General features: G+C 50.1%; 1 protein-coding gene across 2 annotated transcripts; it reads right to left on the reverse strand.

Moving 5' to 3' along the window:
• Positions 1 to 252: 252 nt before the first annotated feature.
• On the reverse strand, positions 253 to 18,876 carry MIS18BP1 (MIS18 binding protein 1). Of its 2 annotated transcripts, XM_080346229.1 has the most exons (16): positions 18,348 to 18,876; positions 16,595 to 16,720; positions 15,026 to 15,534; positions 13,464 to 13,540; positions 13,058 to 13,188; positions 11,441 to 11,531; positions 10,908 to 11,071; positions 10,266 to 10,432; positions 9,674 to 9,782; positions 7,369 to 8,224; positions 6,243 to 6,436; positions 4,152 to 4,294; positions 2,068 to 2,213; positions 1,394 to 1,475; positions 872 to 929; positions 253 to 676 (listed from the first exon to the last, which is right to left on the reverse strand). In XM_080346229.1, exons 1-16 carry the CDS (start codon positions 18,853 to 18,855, stop codon positions 579 to 581), a joined length of 3,459 nt encoding a protein of 1,152 aa, XP_080202355.1. In that variant the 5' UTR covers positions 18,856 to 18,876; the 3' UTR covers positions 253 to 578. The 2 variants fall into 2 exon arrangements, with proteins under 2 accessions (XP_080202355.1, XP_080202356.1); XM_080346230.1 differs by lacking the exons at positions 253 to 676; positions 872 to 929 and adding an exon at positions 1,064 to 1,092.
• Between the last annotated feature and the right edge of the window lie 7,522 nt (positions 18,877 to 26,398).

A 26,398-nucleotide genomic window follows, 5' to 3' on the forward strand; every position in this document is an offset into this window, starting at 1 on the left:
AAAAAGAGGTGAGGAACGTTGCTGGCAGCCAAGGAGCGTGGCTGCTGCAGCTCGTCCTGCCTATTCAACAGCCAGAGGATGAAAACGCAGACCCATGGAGCACTTGGGAACGCTGCCATCCCCCCACAGAATCCAGTTCACACAGGAGTAAAATAAGCTTGTCCTTTTTAATTACATACAGCAACTGTAAAAATTCCAATTCTCAGCAGAGGAAATGGGAATTGCTTTTTAATTAGTTACAGCCTACCAGTATAAATTTATTGTACAGCAATATTTCATCTTAAGTGAATTAAACCTTGCCGGTACTTGGTGTCCAAGTACACTTCTGCCTCCCCCAGGCCAAACAGGGTAGGGAAAGGAGGAGGCCGGGCAAGAAAGTGCCACTTTGTACACATGGAAAACGACAAACACTGCAGGACAGGCAGCATGAGGAGAATGCTGTTAAAACACATAAAATCACCGCAGGTCAAGCTTAAACTGAACTCAACATCACAGCAACACCACGTGGGAGGGGTGGCCAGACCCCTTCGCTTCGCAGGAGAGGTGCGCAAGTGTTGAATTAACAACGTCCATGAAGTTCATGAATCAGAAAAATAGGAATCGTCCTTTTCTTCACTGGATGAGTCTCCTGCCTTGGCCTCAAAGAGCTTCCCTACAACACTCGTCTCCTTCACTTCTGCAGTAAGAAAAACGGGATTAGTGTGAAAAGAAGTCACAGAAGGTCCAAAAAGCAAAGACGCTTGTGAGAAACAGACTGTGGAAAACTTATTAAACACCCAGATTGTGGACACCAAACAAGGCGGCGGTGACGTGACAGTGAAGGGGCCCAAAACGAGGGAGAAACAACAAGTACTTCACAACAGGTACTTACTGTGATCAAAAGTGAACTTGGCTCTGTGCGACGCCGGCGTCCCGATCACGGCCCCGGCCTAGGGAAAGGACAAGAGGCCCCCTCAGAGCTGCTCCCTGAACACGGGCGCTGTGAGAGCGGAGGCACAGCCCTTGTTCTGCCTCCGGGAGCTTCTCATGGGAAAGCCAGAAGAATTTCAGCACTCAGGATACCGGGGGAACAAATACATCAATTCAGGGACTCTGTGATACAAGGTGAGAATTATTGTTTCCAGAATGATTGTTATCACAGAATTCAAGAGCAGTTACAAATCCTGAAAAAAACCCATATATTTTATCCTGACAATAAATAGCTCTTTTCTAACAAAAAGAAACTTTCTCCCAGAGCAATAGATAGAAAATGCAGAAGTCTGGGGGGCGCAGGGGAGGGTTCCTGTTTTCCGTCCCAAACAGTCTGTGATCTGAGGACCCTTTTCCCCGCTGCTTGGTAACCTTTTGCATCGCTAAGGCCCAACCAGGCGCCATTCAAGGAAACCGGCATTACCGCCTTCTTGACGTTGTCCCAGGTGCCTCTGCTGCCCTGCGCGTTCTTCTGCATGCGGAACACGTGCCTGTCGTAATCGTTCCTGCAGGTGGAATCACACGCGTCAGTGTGCGTGCCGCCTGTGCAATCCGCTGGTACGGGTACAGGCGTCGCACGTACAGCTCTAATCCAGGAGACAATTAGCATGACCTTTAAAAACAGTTGTTGGTCAATTAAAGATAACAGCAGCTCCAGGTGTGCAATTAGATCACAGGCTGGAACCCATGCTAAGTGTCAGACAAAGCTGTGTCACCTTCCCCGATGAAGCTCAGTTCTTGTCCGTTAGGTAAAATGCCACTGAATCTGCAGGTTTCAAGATGATTCTGGTTTCAGTAAAGCCTGAAGCAATTGGGTTAATGGGTTAAGACTCAGAGCGGGCAGAGACGCCTCTGCTGAGCGGAAGCCCAAAGCGCTGGCGCTGCTGTTCTGGACCAGCCTTGGCTGAGGAGCTCAGAGGCTGCCAAAGGAAAGCGCTGGCGCTGAGCACCCCCGGGGAGCGTGGGATCTCCCACACGTGCTCAGTCGGGAACCGAACCGGGGTCCTGGTTCCAGGAGCGATCTTGCTCAGAAGACACAAATCTGCCTCGAGGCAAAGGAGAACAGCAAAGGCGGGCAGCGGCCAGCCCAGCTCCTACCTGTTGATGGGCACCAGCATCCCGGGGCTGATGTGCTCGCACTGCGGGGTTTTCGCCAGGGAGAACACGGACGAGGCGGGTGTGATGGGGATGTCCGTGAGGGTGAAGACGTCATCGTTCTCTTGGCTTCCCCGGAGCGTTGGCAACTACAAAGTCGCACCAGAGCAATCAGTGACTGTGCTGGAGCGGCTTCTGGCGCATCTGTCGCTGCGTGGCAGCAGGACACGGCCTCTCCCGCCGCTGCCGCCCCCTGCGGCACCAGGAGTCCCTGACTCTATTCCTGCCATCGGCAGCCGCTCTGTTCCCTCACTTGAGCTGTTTGTGACCCCAGCGCATCCCTCACGAGGCACAGAAGCGGGCAGCGTGCCCAGCACCCCGCTGCGCGGCGCCAGGACGCCATGGAGCAGCCAAATGGTGCCTCTGTCTTGCCCTTGATCCTCCTCCCGTTGGTGCCCAACACCTTGCTGGCCTTTTCTGGCTGCTGCTGGACAGTTAGATAATTTCTGATTACAACTACAAGCTGAAAGCCGACCATCACTACTCAGCAGGATTCAGGATCACACTGTGAACTTCTGCTCCTTCCATTTTGAAGACAAAGAACTGGGGAGTTCAGAGAGGAGAGCCACAGCAGCAGAGCGGGGCCTGGGGACGAGCTCCGCCCGGCCCTGGGACAGGACAGGCAGCAGGTGCGAGTTCAGAACAAATCAAAGATTGTGCCGCTTCGCACAGCAAATCAATCAGGTCTGGAGCTGAGCCCAGGAAAGCGCAGCTGTGAAGGGTCCGCACGGGGTCGAGGGGGCGCTGGACTCGGCTGGGGAGGGGGATCCGCTCACCGCCCCTAAATCCACAGGGTCCATCTGCAGGCTGCACCTCTCAGCACACACTGCACAGGGGGCAGTGTCTTGGGCACAGCTCAAGCTGGGCAACATGAACTGGACAACAGCAGAAAGGAGAACCCTTTGAACGCTGCCTCAAGTGGGATGCTGCAAAAGAGGAGGCTCCTGGAGAGCCCCTCTGCAAAACCGGCGGCTGGCACACGGATGCCTCCATCCTTTCACAGCAAATCCGCTCACGCTACCCATGGGGAGTTCTCCATCGCACGCTGCAATTTACAGAAAGCAATAAAGACAGCACTGCTTAAATTCTGACTTTCCAACGAGCCACAATGTGCTTCTGGATGAGTGTCAGAACCAGAAACGCGCTGCAGGTACCAAGAAAACCCACACAAGAACAACTGCATCAAGAGATGTAGAGGCGCAGTTTGGAGTCCCCGGTGGGACCGAGGTGCTGGTGGTAATAGAGCTGGTCTGGCCAGGTAACAGCAAAAACAAGAGTGCATCACAGAACCCCAGAATGTGAGGGGTTGGAGGGCCCTGGAAAGCTCACCCAGTGCAATCCCCCCATGGAGCAGGAACACCCAGATGAGGTTACACAGGAAGGTGTCCAGGCGGGTTGGAATGTCTGCACAGAAGGAGACTCCACAACCCCCTGGGCAGCCTGGGCCAGGCTCTGACACCCTCACCCCAAACAAGTTGCTTCTCCTCTTTCAGTGGAACCTCCTGTGTTCCAGTTTGCACCCATTGCCCCTTGTCCTGTCCCTGGTTGTCACCAGCAGAGCCTGGCTCCATCCTCCTGACACTGCCCCTTTCCATATTGATCCCATGAATGAGTTCCCCCTCAGTGTCCTCTTGTCCAGCTCCAGAGCCCCAGCTCCCTCAGCCTTTCCTCACACGGGAGATGCTCCACTCCCTGCAGCATCTTGGTGGCTGCGCTGGACTCTCTGCAGCAGTTCCCTGTCCTGCTGGAACTGAGGGGCCACAGCTGGACACAAGATTCCAGGTGTGGTCTCCCCAGGGCAGAGTGGAGGGGCAGGAGAACCTCTCTGACCTACTGACCACCCCCTTCTAACCCACCCCAGGTCCCATTGGCTTCCTGGCCACAAGGGCCAGTGCTGGCTCATGGTCACCCTGCTGTTCCCACACTCCCCCCAATTCACGAGGTTTTACTGATGGAACTGAACCAGCAGACTTGCAACCGCCAGCCAGAAAAGCACACCCACAGACAGACTGGTTTCCCAGGTTTACCTTTACTCCTCTGTTCTGAAAGGGCGTCGCGGTGAAGATGTCGTCATGGTTGTCCTTCGGCAAGTGGTCCAGGAAATCGCGCATCTGCTGCTTTCTTTTTAAGGTTCCCACTCTGGCAGTTATGGGAACCGGCTCTTTCTTATCTACGTGAATCAAAATATTAATTATTCTAGATAGCAGCTAGGTAACAGTTTTAAAATTTGCTAAGTACGATCACTGCTGGGGACACAGTTCACCTCTGCTTTGTGGAAATGTCTTGTAGTTTCTTTGCGACCTTTTGAGTTCTTATACAATTGTCCTGGTTTGCTACAAACAGGTTTCTCTTGTAGTGAATGCACCTGTCAGCTAAAGCTTCAGATCAGCTGCATTCTCCTGAAAGCCAGATCCATGTTTGGTAGACACAGCAGTGGAATGGCAGTGGCCAATTGAGCCATCATGCTAAAAACCAGAAAACTCTAAAGAGATCCTTTTCTTGTTACTTCGGTTATACATACTTCACTGCTCTCCATCATCTTTGCCAAGTCTTGGGAAACAGGAGAGGTGCCCGAGGATTGGAGGAAAGCAAATGTCACTCCAGTCTTCAAAAAGGGCAAGAAGGAGGACCCGGGTAACTATAGACCGGTCAGCCTCACCTCTGTCCCTGGGGAAGTAATGGAACAGCTTATCCTTGGTGCCATCTCAAGGCACATCAAGGATAAGAGGGTTATTAGGGGCAGTCAGCATGGCTTTACCAAGGGTAGGTCATGCTTGACCAACCTCATAGCCTTTATGAGAATGTGACAAGGCGGATGGATGATGGCAGAGCGGTGGATGTGGTCACCTTGACTCCAGCAAAGCCTTTGACACAGTCTCCACAGCACCCTCACAGCTGAGCTGAGGAGGGGTGGTCTGGACAATAGAGCAGTGAGGTGGGTTGCAAACTGGCTCAAGGAGAGAAGCCAGAGAGTGGTGGTCAATGGTGCGGAGTCCAGTTGAGGCCAGTATCCAGTGCAGAGCCTCAGGGGCAGTGCTGGGGCCGGTATTATTCAATATATTAATTAATGATTTGGATGAGGGAATTGAGTGTACTATCAGCAAGTTTGCTGGTGACACCGAGCTGGGAGGAGTGGTGACACTGGAAGCTGTGCTGCCATCAGAGACCTGGACAGGCTGGAGAGCTGGGCGGGGAGAAATTTAATGAAATATAATGAGGGAAAGTGTAGAGTCTTGAACCTGGGCAGGAACAGCCCCAGGTTCCAGTACAGGTTGGGAAATTACATATTAGAGAGCAGTGTAGGGGAAAGGGACCTGGGGGTCCTGGGGACAGCAGGGTGACCATGAGCCAGCACTGGGCCCTTGTGGCCAGGAAGCCAATGGGACCTGGGGTGGGTTAGAAGGGGGTGGTCAGTAGGTCAGAGAGGTTCTCCTGCCCCTCTGCTCTGCCCTGGGGAGACCACACCTGGAATCTTGTGTCCAGCTGTGGCCCCTCAGTTCCAGCAGGACAGGGAACTGCTGCAGAGAGTCCAGCGCAGCCACCAAGATGCTGCAGGGAGTGGAGCATCTCCCGTGTGAGGAAAGGCTGAGGGAGCTGGGGCTCTTTAGTTTGGAGAAGAGGAGACTGAGGGGTGACCTTATTAATGTTTATAAATATCTAAAGGGTGAGTGCCATGAGGATGGAGCCAGGCTCTTCTCGGTGGCAAACAATGATAGGACAAGGGGTAATGGGATCAAGCTGGAACATAAGAGGTTCCACTTAAATCTGAGAAGAAACTTCTTCCTGGTGAGGGTGTCAGAGCCTGGCCCAGGCTGCCCAGGGGGTTGTGGAGTCTCCTTCTGTGCAGACATTCCAACTCGCCTGGACACCTTCCTGTGTAACCTCATCTGGGTGTTCCTGCTCCATGGGGGGATTGCACTGGGTGAGCTTTCCAGGGCCCTTCCAATCCCAAACATACTGTGATACTGTGATTTATGACACACTCCAAGCTCTGCCACATAACTCTGTACTACAGCAGATAACCTTCTTTGCTACTGGGCCCTGATGTGTCTTTGTGTCTGTATCTCCCATTACATAATAAATAAAACATTATAAATTATTTAAAGACAGCAACATACCCAGAACCAAGATGTTGGTACTTTTCTGTTCTTTTTTTTCTGAAGCGGTGGCTTTCTTGGCGCGTGGCTTGGGCCCCTTTGCCTGCTGTTCTTCCATGTACTTGTGGTGGCATTCCTCGGCGGAGCGGGAGCCCACCGCCATGGCCACCTCCACCCAGAAGCCCTTCTTGTGCTTTGGGAACGCAGCGACGGCCCTGCCGAGAGAACAGAGCCACAACGCTCGTCACGCCCAGGAACCCGCGCTGCTGTGCCACGGGAAACACGCAGGGACCGGCTGCCCCCCGGGAATCACTGCAGGGCGCCGGTGGGAGAGACTTTCCAGATCATCCAGTCCAACCGCTACCCCAGCACTGCCCAGTGTCCTGAGAACCTCGTGTCCGTCTGTCCAACCCTCCAGGGCTGGTGACTCCAGCACTGCCCTGGGCAGCCTGTTCCAATGCCCCACAGCCCTTTGGGGAAGAAATTGTTCCCAGATCCAAGCTCAGCCTCCCCTGGCGCAGCTTGAGGCCGTTTCCTCTGCTCCTGGCGCTTGTTCCTGGGGAGCAGAGCCCGACCCCCCCGGCTCCAAGCTCCCTTCTGGCTGTTGGATGAGAGTCTTGTCCCTGGTGTCTTATCCAGGTGCTCTAAAAGTTCCCTGGGATGATTTAAGCTAATGGCTCACAAGATAAACTTCCCTCTTATTAGTAGCAGATGCCCCCATCCCGCAAAACACAAGCTCGTGCCTTTTCGGGTTTCTAATCTAAAGGAAACAAACCCAAATACGGTCATTTTATTACTTAACGCATTTATTAAATACTGCCCAGTAGCTTAAGGAATTGGACAATGCGTTAACTAAAAATGTTTGCAGTTAACCTTCCCTTTGCAAGACTCAAATACATAAGCATGTCATGTTTAACATTTTTTTCTGTTAGGGAGACAGATGCTACCTCTGGCTTACTGTCTTTTTTCTAATTTGTTAACAACGTTTATTTTGCAAAAGGGAGTTAAAACGTAAAGGACAAGTTTAAAACAAGGTGAAAGAGGCCGAATCTGACAGTCCAACCCCAGCCCAGCAAAGCCTGCCGTACGTTACACATCCTGACGGCCGAGGGAACCTCTGCCCTGTGAGGACGGAGCAGCCACTTGCCTGTAGAGCTTCTGCAATTCCTTTTCAGACCAGCCATCAGTTGCCCTTGGAAAAGGTGCAGAATTCCCTAGAATTCTTTCCCTCTCAGGTTTTCTTGCTTCTGCTGCTGAGGACTTGGCATTCTGAGAAACTTGACAGTTTAGGTTTTTATCAGCTACTTTAGAATTCCTTTGTTTTGTTTGAGATTGTGCTTCATTGGCTTCAGACTCCACGTCAGACTCAAGCAACCTCAGATGGTTGAACCCGCCTCTGGTCATCCTCGCGTTCTCGGGCAGGCGGGAGGCGCTGGACTCGCTGGCAGGCGCTTTCCCTTGGCGCGAAGGGGAGCCGCGGGTGGCGCTGGCCCTCGGCGGCGCGGGGCAGGAGCCACCGTGGTGCGGGCCCGTGCTCTGCTCACCCCGCACCCTGTGCGCGTCCCCCCGGGACCTGCCACCGTTTGAGGAAGTCTGTGAGTTTTGAGTCTCTTTTCGAAATAAAGGTTTATTTTTCCTTTTGATAGCCAGCGGGATATCTTCGCTGGATTCCTCTTCCTCATCTCTGCTTGACAACTCTGGTAAACGCTCGTCCTGACGTTGTTTGGCTGACCTCAAGGAGTACTTGTAAGCCTGCTGATACGTGGTCAGGTCTCCATGTCCTGTTCCTCTCTTCTTTGTCATTCCGCTTCTGCTGTTGGAGTTATGTTTGTTTAGTACCGCAGTACTTGAGGGAGTCAGCTTGGCAGAAGGCTGCCGTTTAGTTTTTGTACTATTGATTGCATCTCCACTTCCATCATCATCTGAAATTAAGCGCCTGGGCTCCCTGCTTCTAGCAGACTTGTTTGGTGGTTGGGAACTTACTCCTTTTACTCTGTTTTGCCCTGAAAGAGAGGAGCTCAGAGTCATACCGCACCTGGCAAGGGAAATTCACTGTGTTCTAGCCCACTGTGTGTGTAACACGTCCCGCGGTCCGTGCGCTCCGTGGGCAGCGGAGCCGAGCGGCACGGCCCAGTAACCGCACACAGGGTTAGCGTGCAGCACGGGGAGCCGGCCCGGTAACCGCACACAGGGTTAGCGTGCAGCACGGGGAGCCACGCTGGGGACAGCTGGGACACGGGTGAACTAAGTACTGTGTCCCTCTGAAATGGCAAAATGGCACTGAAGAGATAAAGTGGTGATGTGAGGAAACATTCCATCACGTGCGTACACGAAGCACGGGTTGCGTGCAGCCCGTTTCCACAGCGCTACGTGCCGGGCAGCTGCGAGCTCTGCTGCGCGCCGGGGCTGTCCTGTGCGGGGACAGCAGCTGCGCTCAGCGATCCTGGGGGGCCCTTCCAACTCTGTGGTTCTAACTCATTTCTGCTGTTAAGGGAGCTCCATAACTTTACGAAACATGAGAGTAGAGCCAGCAGCCAGCGAAGCTTCCTGAGACCACTGCCCCGCTGTTCCCATCGTGTGTCTCGGAAGGATTAAGTGAAGCTCTGCTGCCCTGGTGTACGCTCCTGTGTGCTCGGGATTACACCCGTCAGGCTACAGACACGGCAGCGTGTCCCGGCACTCGAGAAGCAGAGAAAATCCATTCCCACGGGACTCTGACAAGGAGGACGCATCCTGACCCCACCTGTAGCGCTGAGCTCCCTCTGCACAGCTCGGGACAGGCTGCCTCCCCCCGCTGCAGCAGGCGGGATTATCGAGGCTACAGAAGGGAACGTGGAAGTATTGGGCAGATAGGGAATAAAACAGTGAACATAAAACGTTGTTGAAATACTGCAGCTGAGGCTGAGCAAACATCAGCATCCCAAAAGCTTTGCTTGTGCTACAAAGAGCTTTTCTGCGGGAAACATTGCAGTTGCTTTAAAGGAGAAACTTCTGCTTTATATTTACATTGTTTTCAGGGTTCCGTCGTTCCCCAAATCTTTTTAAAAATCAAGGTTTTAAAACTGTGAACACACTTTTTTGCCCACATCGGCACTTTGTGTACTGTAATTCATGCGGTGCACAGGCAGCCCCCGCTCACCGGCCCGGCGAACGCGGCAGGCTCCGAGATCCGCAGGGGCTGCCAACGATCAGAACCCTTTCATTTCAACTGCGTGTTCCCATTGTGTATATAAAGAAGTGATTTACAAGCCTCGTTTATATTTGGAGCTGTAGCACTAGGAAACCAGGCATCGATGCTACTCTGATAAATCTTCATAGAAGAAGCAATCGACCATTTAAAGATTTAAACAGTTTCTTTGCATTAACGGGACGTCAGCATCCTGCTCCGGCACCCAGCTCGTAATCCCACCAATTCTTGTCAATAACTTGAAAAAAACTCACAATTTTTTTACCTTTACTTTGGCTTTTTGGTCTTCGTTCCGTTGCCCTCATGACGTGCTTGCTTGCTTTCTTCTTGGAGTTGGAGCCAGTCTTTTTTTGGGACTTTTCACTACTAAACATCTTCAAAACAGAACAATTTAATGTAAACCTCTGCAAGGTTACACATCAAGCTCTGAAAAAGCCAAATGGTTTCAGCATTGGGAGGTTCCCAAGTCACTTACACCGTCCGGTACGTACGGAATGAGCTGTGCTGGACACGGCTGTTCACACAAACACATGCAACCAAAGCTACTCGGCCGCATTCCCTTTCAAGTTTAATACTCTAAACCACAACTGAAAAATATCTATGTATTTATCTTCCAAAAATACCCGTATTTTATCCAGAAGTAATTCCCCATCATCTCCATTTTACAGACAACAACGATTATCCGGTCATACAGAGATTAAGACTATCTGGGTTTTCCTTTTAAAATGTTTTAATAATGTTTTCAAGACTTCCTGCCTTTTCAGTTCCTTATAAGAGCTGGACTCTTTCTGTTAGATACCAGGTTTATTCATTGTGTTTAAGATACATTGGAGTAACAATATGGAAAATGATCTTACCATGCCCAAATAATCGACTCCTCCTTTCTCTATAGTAACATTTAGTTGCTGATCCACGAGTTCACGTTGCCCACACCAGAAATTTAATGGTGGTTTAACAAGGCGGCCGCTGCGCGTGTAAACTCTGTCTGGGTCACTCGACACTAAATTGTGGTTTGGGGTCGTATCTACAAGAGAAGAACACAAACAAACAAGTTTTCTCCCAAACAGTGCATTGAAAATTCCGGTTTGCAGGCTGCACGAGCGCAGCAGCAGCACTGCATTTAACCCAGCTCATCTGCGCCAACTGCACGGGACATGTAAAACTTAATACAATGTTTTGTTGTGCTTTTCAAAGTGTTCAAGCCAGAAAGAAGTCCAAGTTAAACCCCAAAGCTACTCGTGTCCCTAGGAAAGCCAGGATTGCATTATAGGGCAAAGAAACAAAGGTGCATCATTGGGCTATCGCTTTACAACCCTTTCCTCTGGAAACAAAGCCAGCACAATTAATTCTTCCACAATCCATCCATCTCCAGCTGTTTTCACTCCCTGGGCCTTAACTATGGCAAAACCATGGACATGCCATACAATAAACCTGCTAGGGAAAGCAGCTTGCAGAAAACCCAGCCCTTCTTCCAAAGAAAAGGGTTATGAAATACTCACAAGCATTCTCATTGTAGCCTGGCAGCACTTCATAGGTGGTGTTCTTTATCTCAGCTTGCTTTGCTCCTCTTGCTAAACCTTCTGCATGTTTCAACACAGCCGTACCCACTTCCGAGTCCGTGTCTTCATCTTCATCCTCACTACTATTCCGTTTCTGTTCTTTCCTAATGATTTGGAGTTTAAGGAAGGAAATAAGAAACATCTGGAGCAGCTGTCCTTTAACAACAGAGTAACTCGGCCACGTCCCCCACGCGCAGTGTCCCTGTGCTCGCACACATGGAGCCGCCACAGCAGCCAAGCCCTTCGCTTGTGTTTGAGGTGGTGTCAAACACACCAGAACAACATCAAACCAGTGTCATGAAGAACATGAAAGCGTGGCCTTCCAAAGCAGCGGCAGGATTAGCCTGGCACGTAGTCTTCACCTACACATCTACAGTCTTTTGTATTTCCCTAGCGCAGTGCTCTTAAAAAGCAAAATCTCAATAACTACTTGAAAGAAAACCACAATGGAACAGAATCTCCAAAGAAATTACCTTCTCCTCTGCTCAAGTAGCTCCTCAACGTATTCCTTCCACTTCTTGGAAAACCCAAATAAAAACTTTTTGGTGAAACGGTAGGGAAATCCTGCTTGAAACAGAAGCAGCATTAGCGGTAGCTGAGCAATATGTTTAATCAGAAAGGGCAGAAATACCATCCAGCAGGACGAGCGGGTTGTAAGCACCTCAGAAGCTCACTACGTCTTTAACATTAGAAAGAGATGGGCTCCCCCAGCCTGGGAGAGGAATGTACTTGTGAGGGGAGTCGTGCACACAAGAGTCAACCAAGGGGCCGTTCACTACAGGTACATCAGAGTATCCAGCAACAGTATTATAAACATGGGAAGTTCCTGAGGTAGTACAGACACAGCAGAAAGACTCTCGTCTTGTCTCTGAAATGGGGAACCAACCCTACAAACCAAGAGTTGTGCTTGTCTTTAGTTTCCCTTGTGATTCATGTATGAATATTGAATCTGTTCATGGTGTTTTCCACTGTTTTGTGTGTTGGGGATGCTGGGAGCGAGGGCGAGCAGAGGAGGATGTTTTGCCATAGTGCCAAGCCCAAAGATCAGAGGAACTGACCATTAACTCTCGGGCTCCGGAAACCTCTGCAGTACTTGAGCCCCTCTGCTCGCAAGTCTGACCGTCACTTCTCCTCCTCAGAACAGTAAAATACAAACAAGTATTTACCAGAGGAATTAATAAAAACCATTTCAAGCCAGAGAGCAGCTAAGGCAGGAATTTATCAGAATGCAGCCCGGTACTGCAAATGAGAAGGAATCAGAGCTGCAGACATTTTGGATGCCTCGTGCTGGACCTGGAAGAGCAGAAAGTGCGTACCTGCTCATTTAAAGAGCGTGATCATGCACAACGTGCACCTGTATTAAGGCAAGTGCTATTCCATCCATGGCACGGGTGATCTGCACCTTCCTAGACCTGCTTGTGAGAACGAACAAGGCAGCTCGTTTACTAGTGAACATGACAGAATGCAAGAAAATCAGAATAAAGCCTGACCTTCCTTTAGCTTTGTGTGTAAATTAAAGTTCCTTTAAAATTCCATGAGCTTCCAAACAACCTGAAGCAGGAAGTTTTGCTGGATTTGGTATAACATACCACTTAGATCCTAAAGATGAATCAGTATACCAAATTCTAAAGCACTGACACAATAACCAGTCTGTCTGCAAACGGAAACTCCACGTGCCCTTGCAGGGCTGGTCATTAATTACTGAATAGTAAGACACAGAATGCGAACAGCAGAGTCATTTCAGTAGTGTATAAACAATCCTTATTTGAATGTCTTAGCGTTATTTAAATGGCAGAAGACTGACCAAAATTACATAGGGTCAATTTTAATTGAAAAAAACAACACGTTTCTTTACAATAATGTGTTCATTGGCCAGGTTTGTGCTGGGAAAGCCCTCTGAGTGCAGCTCCCTACCAATGCCAGCTACAGTTAACGTGAGACAGCCTTGAGGAATCTGATGCTGGAGTCGCTGAAACCCCACCGAGCCCAACTGGCAGGAGAAGACAAAGCGTTCGCCTCAGCGGTGTGTTCAGCCATTGATCTACAGCCCTCCACGGTCTGTAGTGCTACATTAAGAATCATCTTCTTACCCTCCTTCCGCATCGAAGCCGAATCCATCCTGCCCTGCAGCAAGTAGACATTGCCAGATGAGGTTTTCACTTGGTTGTAACTTATGCGTTCTACAACCGCATTACTGTGCCAAGTCATGTTTTTCCTATCTCTAAGAAAAGATAACAAGAGGAACAGAATTAAAACATTGTTTTCATGAAAGAAGGAATTTGAAACTGGAATATTGATATTCCACATGAGACTGGCAGTGTTACATGTTTTATGAATGACACAGACAGTGGCAGGATGCACCAGGTTGTCTTTTCTCAGCTTCCAACAGTTAGTGAGATATGGCAGGAAGCCGAGCCCCAGAGCCGCAGCGCCGGGCGGGAGAGCCTGCGGAGCTTCCCGCTCGGATGCTCAACACCCACCCACGTGTGGACTTACTTGCGCTTTCCTTCAACACATATTGCAGTGTTACCATCCATCACTTTAATTCTCCAACTCGTCAGGCAGACAGCTTTCTGTTACCAAAACCAAAAGAAAGAGTCATTTTTCAATCAGACTAAGCTATGCAACATCAGCAAGCAAGATAGAAATTAACTCATTTATAACTTAAGATATTTAGGCACCGTTGCCCAGACCAGAAAAACTGAAATTAACCGTTAAACACGTAAATGTTGAAGAACAATCAAGCTGGAGTCTGACGCACAAGTGAAGACAGGGATTTAAATGATAGAAACTTTTGAGTAATTTAATGGTGACTTTCAGAAGCCAAAGCAATTGGCTGAGGCCTCTATCCAAAAAGCTCCTCACAAAAACACCAACCCTGTGCCACACCTCTTGTCATCTGTCCTCCCTGCTCCGAAAAAAAGTTACCTATGAAAAATAAAATGTATTTATTAGCTGCATTATTGCTAAAATTTGGTATTGAAATGGCCGTATCTGACATTGCGAAGTACCAGCACTCCGGAGCTGCAGTACCTTCACTTTGCATTGAAGTGCCAGGAAGCCAGTTGCACTTGAGCTGCAGTTTGGAAAGCTCTGTATGAAACACGTTGCTTTCTGATCAGCTTTTTTTTAAAACAAAGTCATCTTTTAACATCTGAAACTATGGCTATTTCTCCTCACAACTTCAGCTACTAAACTCCAGCTCCTTGCTGTAATGACGTTTGCCTTTTGACCATGGAGGACTTAACCCTGCCTGAGAGCTGGTACCAGACCTGTGCTGCCCAATAACAATTCCTGCAGCATCCTCTACTCAGCTAGAAATCTTTAATATTAATGGATATCTGCTCCTTATCTGAAGAAAAGCTCAGCAGAAAGGTAACTTTTTTTAATACAGAAAAACATATCAAACATGCTTGACAATGGTGAGGCAGAACAAAGCAATTAACTTGCTTAACAAGAACTAAATAAATAACTTGTTTAACTTGCGGAGGACTGCGACCCCACAGATTTCCCCAGGGAACAGAGGGAACGCAGCCCCTGGGAAGGTGCTTCCCCAGCTTCAGAAGCCCTGCCCGCCCGGAGATGCAGTGATGGAGCTGCAACCCTGCCAACACGTACCCAACCGAAAACAACATCGCGGAGCGCTCTCTTAGGAAAACATTCTGGGCCCACTTAATTTAACAGAAGCTTGGATGTTCTGTAGGAAAGCCCAGACCTTCTCTCACAATGGGCTGTACAGGTGCAGTTCAGTTTAGAACCGTGCCCAGGCTGCCGCTAGGAAAGATCTCTCCTCGGCTTTGTGCTGACCAGGAGCTGGACTGCCCAGCGACTTGGTCCATGACCATCACACCAACACAGGGCAACTAACACATTAAAGAGATGAGGAAAACAAACCCTTTTGATGAGAAAGCATTTACCAGTACAATCTGATAACATAAGGGTTTGTTCTCTTCTGAGTGCTCGCTACTTTTGACAAGAAAAGAAGAAAGAAATGGCAACTCTGAGCTGCAGCAGCCCACAGGAATGCGGCAAAGCCCTAAAGCAAGAAGCTCTCCCACCTCTTTGTCTGCTTTCCCAGCAGCAGGGTCTGTGCGAGGCTTGTCCACAGGCACCTCGCAGCCTCTTTTCGGCTTTTCCTTCCTCGGAACGCGGGCTTTGGAAGCAGAGAGCGCAATGGCACACGAGCACTGAGAGGCCTTTGCAGAATTAGTCTCCAGTGTCTTTCCTACTCTGTGAGCAGCTTCCTTATTACTTGTCCGCAACTCTCTTCTGTCTTGACGAGGTTCAGCACGTTTTGCTTCCCCATGTCCCCGCCTTTCTTCTAACCGATTCCCATTTTTAAAATGGGGGGAGTTTAAAGTCGCAAAATCAGTCACTGTATTTTGAGACATCTCATCATCAGCATCCACTGATTCTATAAGGAAATTATCCTGCTCATCCTTATTAGCAGCCCCATGTTCTGTAGGATCCTCCCTGAGCTGCTCAGCCACAGCAGATGTGACAAACGGCTTTTCCGCGGCTGTGGAAGGAGGAATGTTCTGCTTGACTGGGTCTGAAGGCGTTGGATCTGCACAATAAAAAACCAAAAAGTAATAGCAAAGTAGACAGTGATATTTCAGAATTAATAAAAATACATGGATAAGTTGCTCCATTTTTAATCAGAGATTATATTGATTAGCAATACAACTGTGAGAGCACTACCTATTGCAATTGTTAACGTTAACAGTGAGCCGCTCTTTGGGTTTGTTCTGACTAGCGTTTCCTCACCACTGGATCGACACTCCTGCTCTTAAGGTCTTATCCCACTTTTCTCCCAAACCAAGCTAGCACATACTGTATCCATGAACAGCACATCTTTACCAGTCTTCCTGTCTTTTCTCTAACGAACCCTCCTTGCAGAACAACAACAACAACGCTTTCACGAAAACAAACATCACATAAAATCCCCACCTTTCCAGCCTTCAGGATCTGGACTTCTGGCCATGCGGCTGCTGTGCCAGGAGCTACAAGCACTGGGGGTTGAGTTTTCAGGTAGACTAAGTTCAGTTTTGAAGCTGAACACTGTGGATTTTGGCATGTGTCATTTTCTCCATCTGCATTTGTGAAACTGAATTACAGGACACATGCATAGACAGGGTTGCTATCAAATAACTATATGAAAAAAACCCCAAATACTAGAGAACTTCTCACAGAACCAAACCTTTCCTCTTTATGTATTAAAAGCTAAAGAAAAGAAAAGAGTGGCAAATAAGAGGTTTAGGATTTTTCCACCAGGTTTCACATTCAAACGGCAAAGCGTTGCAGCGGGTCTCTGAGGAGCTCTGAGCCGGCTCCGGAGCCCGCGGGCAGGCGGCTTTCGATGGCAGAGACTGTGCGCCCAATGGGCTGAGGATGGAGAGCATCACGGGCAGAGCCTGCGGCCCTAAACCGGAGCTAAACCGAGTCTAATGCCACCTCTGGGTTTGCAAAGGCACATTTGCAGGTTTCTTGCTCCATTTTCCACTGCACGCAGACAACAAAGAAAGAAGAGTGATGCTCTGCCAAAGCAGGCTGGAGATCTGACACAAGAGCAGAGACCCTGAAGTCAAGGGAGCGTTTGAGGCATTTTTAAGAGCAATACCAAGTACCTTTTTGTTGCTGCTGGAGTTTCCGCTTTACACGCAAGAAGAACTTCTGAGGGGATTCCATTAAAATTGGGTCTGTGGCGAGTGCTTTTCTGGTTTGCTTCTTAAGAATCTGAGTGCAAAGTAATTCTGGAAAATAACAACACAAAAACAAACAAACAAATCTTTGAATTTGGGGGAGAAAAACATCTTCATGTAGGGAGCGAGGAAAGCAAAGCACACGCTGCATAAGATACTAAATTCCATTGTACAACATGTTTTCTTGCCTTTCCCAAGAGGGATGTGCAATACAACCTTTCCCTTTCACCGGGGGTGAGCTGTCACCTGAGCTGCATGGGAGCAAGCAACACCCTCAGGTGTGTGTGTGCACATCTGGTGTCACCCAGCCTGAAGAATCAACAGGAGTTTGGAAGTGCCTGGATCGGTACCCAGGGTTGCCCTGACCCAGGTGCAGAACCTTGCACTTGGCCCTGTTGAACCTCACAGACCCACCCCTGGAGCTTGTCCAGGTCCCTCTGGATGGATCCCGTCCCTCAGGTGCGTCACCCGCAAACTTGCTGAGGCTGTCCTTGATCCCACTGTCTGTGCCCCTGATGAAGATATCAACCAGCACTGGTCCCAGGGTGGACCCGAGGGACACCACTTGTCACGGTGTCCATCTGCACAGGATGGATCTGTCCCATGACCTGACCAGGCACAGAGGTGAGGCTGACGGGTCTGTAATTCCCAGGGTCCTCCTTGCTCCCCTTTATTAAAAATAGGGTGTGATGTTCTCCTTTTTCCAGTCACCACAATAATGGCTTAGTCTCATTTTTATTGTCTCCAACACAAGTGGTTTTGCGTTGCAGCAAGATTTTTTCACATCTAACCATAAAATGAGGGCACTGCCAAGCTCCGTAACCGCGAGTTCTGTTGAGAGCAACTTGATAACCCCCAGTGAAGGCTGCACACAGCTGCCTGTGCCAGGGCCCAGGTAAGACAGGCTGAGCAATTAGCCCAGTTCTCTGTAGTTCTGTCTTAAAATGAACTCACACAAACCCCCACCCAAAACTGCATGACAGAAGTTTGGTACGTGAGATTCCTGGGTACCGTATTCCAAACGGGAATACACGGAGCAGCAAAGCAGAACCTTTCTGATGAACCAGCCAATATGCCAGTGGGTCTGGTCACAGCATGACAATAACAGCACCATAACAATAACAGCACCACGGCAACCGCGCAGAAGAGGATGTGCTGTGAGTCCCCAGCCTGGAGCACCCGGGACACACCCCCGAGGGATCTCAGACCCCAAACTATTCTTCCATGAACCTTTCTCCTCTCTATATTGACTGCATGGAGTAGTTAAGCTAGTTAAAGATTTTTGTTTTTAACTTATAAAGTGCAATTCTATTTTTCAAGATGTTGCAAAAACGCAATCCCGTTCATGAAAAGAACAGAGGGAAGAGTTAAAGCCAGACTGAGCAAGAAAGGGAGAGAACACCATGGGAGGGACACTTCTGAGGCAAATAAAGGCAAAGGGAAATCAACTACGGTAGATACACATTTCAGCATTTAACCTCCCCCACGGAAACATCAAAAGTAATCCCAGCCACGTGTAGGAAGAACAACACCTATACCAGTATCTTTTTTAAGCTATGAACACGCACCGGCTGCTTTTCACCGACCCTGGAAGAGCCACAAGCGAAATGCAGAGGAAGCCACCGCGAGCCGAACGCGGAGCACGGGCGAGACTGCGCGGAGGAACGCGGGCACGCACCTTGCCTGGGCCGGAGCGGCCCCGCGGGGGCCCGGGGGTCCTGCCCGCCCTGCGCCCCGGGCCGGGGCTGTCGCGGGGCCCGCTGGGCGACCCCGGGGGTCAGGATGGAGTCGGCGCTGCAGCCGCCGGGCTGTCCGCGCTCCCGCCGCCGCTGCGCGGCCTCGGCCTTGAGCCGCTGGAAGACCTTGGCCGGGGACTCGTGCGCGGCGGGCTCCCCGGCCCGGCGCTTCAGCCGCCGCTCGGGGCCGGGGCTCAGGTAGGCCCGGAGGACGCTGGCATCCAGGCGCTCCCACCCGGCCCCGCCGCCCGCCGGCAGCGCGGGCTGCCGGGCATCTCCCGCCGCTCCCCCGGCGCCGCTCTGCCCGCGGCCCTCCGGTGCCGGGCCGGCCTGCGGGGCGCCCGGGCATCTCAGCAGCTCCTTCAGCGGGGTCAGCGTGTCAGCGGCGACGCTGCTGAGGGACACGGAGCGGCACGGCAGCTGCTCCCGCCGGGCCAGGGTCCCGCTCATCGCGCCACGGCCCGGCCCGCCCGCCCCTCAGGCGGCGCCCCCGCCCCCGCGCCGCCAAGATTTGAGCGGGGCCGCCGCACCCCGATTGGCCGCCAGGGCCCGTGGCGTCACTGCCCGCCCGGGCCGCCAGCACCAGCGCGGGGGGAAACGCCGCCGAGCGGAAGTTGCGGTAAAGTTGCGGAAGAAGGCGACGGTAGAGGAGGTGGGGCAGCGCCGCCCCCCGCGGGGGTGGTTCGGTCCGCCCCGCCGCGCGCCGTGGCCGTTGGCGGCAGCAGTGCTGCCGGGGGCGGGATCCGGGAGCCTCTTATCCCGGTGTCCGGAGCCGCGTTCCCGGTGCTGGGGCGGGCACAGCCGGGCTGAGCGGAGGGTGAACCGGGCGGGGCTCTGCGGGAGCTTTGTCTCCCTCGGCCCGGCTCTGGCGTCTGGTCAGCCCGGCCGTGTGTGAGCGTTACCCGAGCGCCGCCCCGCCGGGGTCGGAGGGGATGCGGAGGCACGGAGCGGGGCGCTGAGGGGCTCCCGGAGCGGTGCGAGCCCGGGGGCCGCCGGGCCCCCGCTCCGCAGAGGCAGAGCGGAACGCCGTGTGCGCACCGGAGCTCGGAGCGTTCGGCACGGCGGGAACCCCCGTAGGTGTTTGAAAGGCAGCGGTACATCAGTGCGTAACTGTGGGGTAAACGGGGCTGCGGTTAGAGCTCTGAAAGCGGGCAAGCTGCTGTCTGTCCTAGGAGACACGCCACGAGGTGCTGTTTCAGGAGGGAAATACCTGTGTGATACACAGAACGGCTCTGCCGGCCGGTGGGCAAGCACGGTGATTAATTAACTAACGGAATCAGGCGAGCCAGCACAGTGATTAATTATCTCACGGAATCAGGTGTGCCTGCAGCTGCACCAGCCCAAGGCTCGGAAATGGAGCGCTGTGCGGGAAATGCCCTCGTGTTTGCCGCTGTTGATCAGGTGCCTGCGAACAAAGAACGGCTGCGTTAGAAAACAAAAACGTAGTTACGCTGGATATTTTGGGGCTCTATTTGGTGTTTTGCAGCTTTTTTTTTTTTTTTTGTAATTAAAGTCTTTGGCCTTCTTACAGGAAATGCAGGTGCTAATTAGCAGCCCAGATTGTGTAGCAGACAGTGACCCTGTGCTTGCAGCTGCCCAGAATTTGTAACGCGGAGGAGAGCCCCAGGTACGCGGCTGCCCGTCTTGGGGTCAGAGGCTGCTCTGCCTCTGGGGAGCGGGCGGGAAAGAAAAGAGCTGAGTGAGAAGCACGTTTTGCGAGAATAGGTTTGGAGCCCCCTGGTGAGGGTTTCAGATGCTTCCGAGCTGCTCCCCCAGTTACAGAAGAACAAGAGTATCCGCTGCGGGGATGAAATCTGACCGGGCGAGCGCTGCCGGTTCCGCGTTGTGTGGACACAGGCGTTGCAGAGGGGTTTGGTCACGGGGGGAGCTCTGCGGGCTGGACGGGCTCATTGGGTGTCCGCTGGGTTTATGTTTTACATGTTACACGTCTGATTGTGGTTTGTGTTTAACTGTCTGTGCAGCTGGTGTGGTTGCAGCCTGGCTAGCACAGCACTGGCAAGCCCAAAGCAGCACAGCAGTCTTTAGTACACTGTAATGTTATCAGTTTTTAATGGTGTGTGTTGCGATGGTTCCGCTCCTCTTATAAAGCAAAAAAAAAAAAAAAAAAAAAATCTGATCAACCCACAATTTAATCCGTATCTCTAGTGATATCTTATTGCTGTTATAGTTACTTTAATACTGATCAGATTAGCTTTTGTCTAAGAAGATTTGGTTGGCTCCGGTTCCTTGCAGAAGCCATCCTGTGTCCTCCTTTCAGGAGGAAAAAACAAGTAGGATCCCCAGAAAGCTTAGTGAGTTGTGGTTCCTTCTTTCTAGTCTAGGAGAAGTTTATGAGATTTGGAGGTGTGGGTCAGGTAGCTGCAGATGTCCATATTTATTATAAACTTAGTTAACAGGGCAAAGCATGTCCTCTTTTACATACTACCAGACACCCAGGGAGCTTCCGAAATCACATCTTGTGAATAGTTTCCTCTCATTTCCTGATTCTTTGTTCCATAAAAGAGAGAACAGGTCAATTATATAGTTAGGAAACAATAATTCAGACTACGTACACAAAGCTACGAAGACAGAATGAGTGGAGTAGTTTGGTTTTTGCTGGTGCTGTGTGTTGAAGAACAGCAGCTGTGCACACGGGAGAGCTCCATCTGTGGGAAAGCAGCTACATCTGGAGCTAAAAGTGCAAGTTTTTAGCTCAGATCCACAGCTCCAAGCGATGGCCACTCGATACTCTTATCAGGTCTTTGTGCTGTGAGATTAAGAGGAGACACATGTATTTTGCTAATTAGAAGGCATCTGTTTAATCTCAGCAGTTACAAGGAAGGACCTGAAAATTGGCATCCTGACAGTTGGTTCTCTTTGGGGAGGCTGCTGGTGCCAATAAAGATCTCCCTGGAAAAAAGGATTAATCACAGGGCGGATCTTGATTGGGTTATAAAGGGATTCCAAGATGTGTTTTTCTGGTGTTCTGCCTCAGTTTAGCACTCAGTGGAGCGATCCCCACTGAGCACGAGGCGCTGCCTGGAGCCGCCGAGCCGGGGGTGCAGCCGCCAGTGCCGCTCGTGTTCCCTGCGTCACCCACCGCGGTCACAGGCTCCTGCGCGGACAGAGGTGCCCAGTGTGCCTGGGAAATCCTGCTACGCTGGTGCTAAAGAAATGGCAGCTTTGCATTGTTGGCATTTGCTATTTGCTATTGGAATACATTCTTAAATACCGGTGGCTATGCTCATAATTTTTAAGGTGCTTTTCTCAGTTTGTTTTTTATACTGCTGATTTATACTTGCTATTTATTTTAACTATGGAAATGTTAGACAAATAAATTTGAGCAATATTAGAGTTCAAAATGGGTCACAAAGTGGAGACGGGAACTGCTAATGAACGTACAACCCAGTGGTGGGTCAAGAAGTTTGGCAAAGGAGACAAGAGCCTTGAAGCTGAGGAGCGGAGTGGTGGCCAGCAGGAGGTGACAATGACATCCATCATCGAAGCTGAGCCTCTTGCAGCTGCATGAGAAGTTGCCGAAGAACTCAGCGTCAACCATCCTACAGTTGTTCAGCATTTGAAGCAGATTGGAAAGGTGAAAAAGCTCAATAAGCAGGTGCCTCAGGAGCTGACTGAAAATAAAGAAAATTGTTAAAGTGTCATCTTATTCTATGCAACAAGAACAAACCATTTCTCAGTCTGACTGGGACACGCAGCAAAAAGTGGATTTTAGAGAACAACCAGCAACAACCAGCTCAGCAGTTGGACCGAGAAGAACCTCCAAAGAGCCCAACTCTCACCAGAAAACAGTTGCAGTCGCTGTTGGCTGCTCTGATGCCAATCCCGTCCACTCCAGCTTTCTGGATCCCGGTGAAGACGTTACCCCTGAGCAGGCTGCTCAAAAAATGGACGGGATGCACTGACACCCGCAGAAGCGGCAGCCGGGATCGCTCAGCAGAAAGGGCCCGCGTCTCCGCGCCATCGCTGACCATGCGCAGCACACCCAGCGCTGCTAAAGCTGAACAGATTGGGCTGCAAAGCTTTGCCTCATCCATCATACCCGCCTGACCCCGGGCCAACCGACTGCCCTTTCTTCAAGCATCTCGGCAGCTTTTTGCAGGGAAAACGCTTCCGCAACCAGCAGGATGCACAGAATGCTTTCCAAGGGCTTGTTGAACCCTGAAGCACGGATTTTATCCTACAGGAATAAACAAACCTATAGGAAAAAATGTGTTGATGGTAATGGTTCTTATTTTGATTAATAGAGATGGGTTTGCACCTAGTTATAATGATTTAAATTGATGGTGTTTTTGCACCAGCCTCTCCAATCTAAGGCGTTTCCAGACTGGGCTGGTATGAGCCCTTTTGGTAACCACTGCAAACACACAAGCCAAGAAGCCTATGTTGGAGATGGTGCGTGAGGTGCAGCAACCTCAGGGCCAGATCTGCGGTTGATCTGAAATAAACCACCTCACGTGCTGTTTGGCTCAGCATCTCATGCTTTTCACCTTTTTCATGGAAATACTGAAGGTTTTCTCTTTTTTAGGGGGGTCCTTTGAACAGATGCTGTCAGTGAAGCAGTCATGCAAATTATATTATATGTAATAAGCATAGAGGCATAAGAATAAATGTCTCAAGTCCTCGGGGTGGTTTTCCCTCACTGCAGTCTGGCCATCGCTCTTCTGCACCCAGGAGAGAATCCCAGATGTTCCGTGTTCCCAAAACACGCTTCCAATGGGAGGAATGGAGCACAGGGAGGGAGCTTGTTTAAAATTAATTATCTTTCACTGCATCCTATTGAGCCCAGATAGATTACCGTTGATAATCAGAGAAATGCCTTGCCCTGGGGGTTTCTGTTCTGCATTGCTGCGGTTACTGTGATGCTCTGTGGAGAAGCTCAGTCTCTATGGCTCCTCTCTTCTCTGGAGCTGTTTTGCTGGTAGTAACGCTGGTCACATCTACACATCCGCCTGCTGTGTAACTTGGTGCTGGTGCCTTTACTGCACGTCACCTGTGTTTTATGGCAGGCATACTCCCCCTTTTAGGAGAAATCTAATTGTTTTCTTAATGCTCAAGACTTTTTTTGTCATGCAAGTCATGTTTCATTCAGATTTTTGAGGTCTTAATTAATTGTGTGGCTGAAAAAACCTCTACTGGTTCCTTTTCTGAGGGCGGGGGGCAGAAGCGAATACTCAATATTTCATATGTGTATACATATATGTATATACAGGATGGTTTATTACTGGCTTTAACATGCAGAAACGCAGAATAACCTTCATTAAACCCTTTCCTGCTGCAAATTCCCAATGGGTTTGCGGCATCTCGATGTGCTCGACTCTCCGTGTGCTCTGTGGGCTGATTTGGGGCAGCTGGATGAGTGGGTTGCAGTGGCTGAGATGTGGAACCAGGCTCTGGTGTGGTTTGCAGAGCACTGGGACACGTTCGGTGAATTACCAGGGGCCCGAAGCAGCGGATTTGGTTTGATGTCAGTGCTGTCTCTTCTGGATGCTGCCATATTACCGATGTTCTCAGCCAGCAGCATGAGGGGCGGGAAGAGGGGATGCAAAAGGGGGCTGTGGTTTAGGGATATCAGAAAATTAATTACATTAATGAAGAAATGAAATTAAATGAAATGTCGCTCTGCAAGCACCCAACATCATGAAACTGAATAATGGGGTTTGAATCTAGACTTACCTCTTAATACAAGACAGTGATTGCTGCATTGGGTAACTGGGATTCCTTAATTGCTTTTTTTTAAAGAGTTTTGTAGAAGCCTCTAGGGATTCAGAATGAAACTTCTGAACCGCTTTTGTCTCGTCTCTTGTTCATTCCCATATGTGACCAAGGGGTGACTTTGTTTGCAGAGCTCATAATGCATATTTCTTACCCAAATAAGCTGGGTGATTGCACAAATCAGAAATAGCTTGTGCGTAAATGAGGTTTGTTGCTCTGTGATTTCCAGTGTCCCTTGGAGGTTTTCCTGAGCCAGGAGTACAACACTCGCAGCGTTTGAGAGACCTGGATATTGTCTGTTGGAAAAGCACCGTGTTATGATCAGGTGATAACATTACTTTTTTTAATTGACACATCAAAGCACTGTGAAAAACTTGCTTCCCAAGCCCCTGTTGGTATCCAGTGGAGAGATCCCGTTCCTGTGGTGCGGGGGCAGAGGGGTCAGGATGTGCAGAGGTGGTTCTGTGGGTGTAAATCCCGCCGTGCTAACCCCGGGGTGGCTTGTGTGCGCACCTGCCTGCTCAGTGCAGTAACTCCAGGAATGTCCTTGGCTCGAGCAGCGTGTTGTGTGCAGGAACCGTCCTTGTCCGGGACGTTTCCTGTTGCTCTGTCCTTTCCCACCACCAGAATCCAGCTGTACCATTTCTTAATGTTTCCTCCAAGTCCCTGTTGTTTTATCCTAAACTAAGCTAGATGTATGTTCCTCTGCGGTCCTGCTCTGCAGCTCTCTACTGCTTCTCTAGGTCTTTACTCCTCAAAAATATTGTCATTACAATTCGGAATTTCCAGTAACCCCTTATTTCTTTCTCATAGTTGTATTTTCCCAATGGTTCGTTGTTCAAATGGACTTTATGTGTAGTAAATGAGATTTATGTGTGTTTACTCAGTGCTATTCTGACTACGAAAACAACTTCTAAGCAAAGGAATCTAGAAGCGTGATCTCTCGTTGATGGTGTCACAGTGACGGTGAAACCAAGGCTGGGACAGTCCGTCCGTGTTCCTCCTGAGGGAACGACTCATCATTTCAGTTAAACATGGTGCATGTGCTCATGTCAAGTGGCATCTCACCCCAAAATCAGAACAGTGAGAAGAGGAGCCGGTGTGAAAAGAACCTTCTGGAAGAAGTTGCTTTGGCCCACTGACGGGTTTGGAAAACGTCATTGGGGTTGGCGGGTTTAGTTCTATTCAGGCTCACGTGGAATAGCGAGGTTGCTGCACGGATGGTGGTTTAACGTGAAGCTTGGTGTGGCTTTGAGGGCTGCGGGTCCCTCACAGCAGCGCTGGCCAGCGCTGGGGAGGTGGAATTCATTGTTTGGTGCATGGACTTGGCTCTTGTTTTATGAACAGTGAATTCATTTGCATTCATCTTGTTCCTGCTTGTTTAGTAATTTTGGTTGGAATGCGAATGTGTTAGTGAAACTAATTTGTTTTGCTGTGAAAGATTTGCCCTTTAGTCAAGTTTTATTCATGAGTGAAGAGATAGCCAGGCAAATAATGGACTGAAAGCTTGAGTGACGTGGCCTGCGTTAATCAGGGTGCTAACATGTTCTTTACAATGTCCTGCAATAGGTGCACACAATGAAATGATAAAAAGAGAAGAAGGAAGTGGGTCTGGTTTTATATCCCCTTCTCAGAAGACTTTCTAGATGGAATGATGGCAATGCTTGTGGTCTTTTGAGCATAGCGTCAAACCATGTGGATTTCCATCCTTCTCTTTGGGAAGGAAGGATGGAGCAGGTGCACCAACTCATTGATGTGGTGCTTTGCTCTTTTTGCACAATCAACAACCAGATGCTGGTCCTGTTCTGGAGCTACTGGAAAGAACATCCACATGAGCTAGGAAGGTGATATTAACCCTGTTGGGATTTTCTCACCATGCTGTCAGCAAAGCTCTGTTAGTCTGGTGAGGAGGTGAGTTGTTTTGTCGATGGCACCACTCCTGTGAGGGAGGATCTGCCCTCGAAGGTGCGGGTGTCGTTTTTGCACCATTGTTTTTGTCTGCTAGAATTTGTTTTTGGAGGAGAGATGTGTGGAAGCAGCACAACTGGTTAGCTGAGTAACACACGAAACAAATCCGGGTCTGTGGTGCACCCGGGAGGAGCCCACGGGAGAGTGGGGGCGGCACAGGCTCGTCTGCCGTTCTGTCCTGGGTTTGTTACAAACAGGTTTCTCTTGTAGTGAATGTGCGTGTCAGCTGAAGCTTCAGATCAGCTGCATTTTCCTGAAAGCCAGATCCATGTTTGGTAGACACAGCAATGGG

This window comes from Nesoenas mayeri (genome assembly GCF_963082525.1).
Source record: "Nesoenas mayeri genome assembly, chromosome: 5".
Lineage (NCBI taxonomy): Eukaryota > Metazoa > Chordata > Aves > Columbiformes > Columbidae > Nesoenas > Nesoenas mayeri.

Bases quoted from the DNA above. Each gene is read 5' to 3' on its own strand.
- MIS18BP1 (XM_080346229.1), bottom strand. From the start codon at position 18,855: ATGAGCGGGACCCTGGCCCGGCGGGAGCAGCTGCCGTGCCGCTCCGTG. The intron at 11,072-11,440 runs GTAATTTCTTTG...CCAAATCATTAG, and splicing joins CTACTTGAGCAGAGGAGAAG to GAAAGAACAGAAACGGAATA. The intron at 2,214-4,151 runs GTAAACCTGGGA...GCGACTTTGTAG, and splicing joins TTCAGAACAGAGGAGTAAAG to TTGCCAACGCTCCGGGGAAG.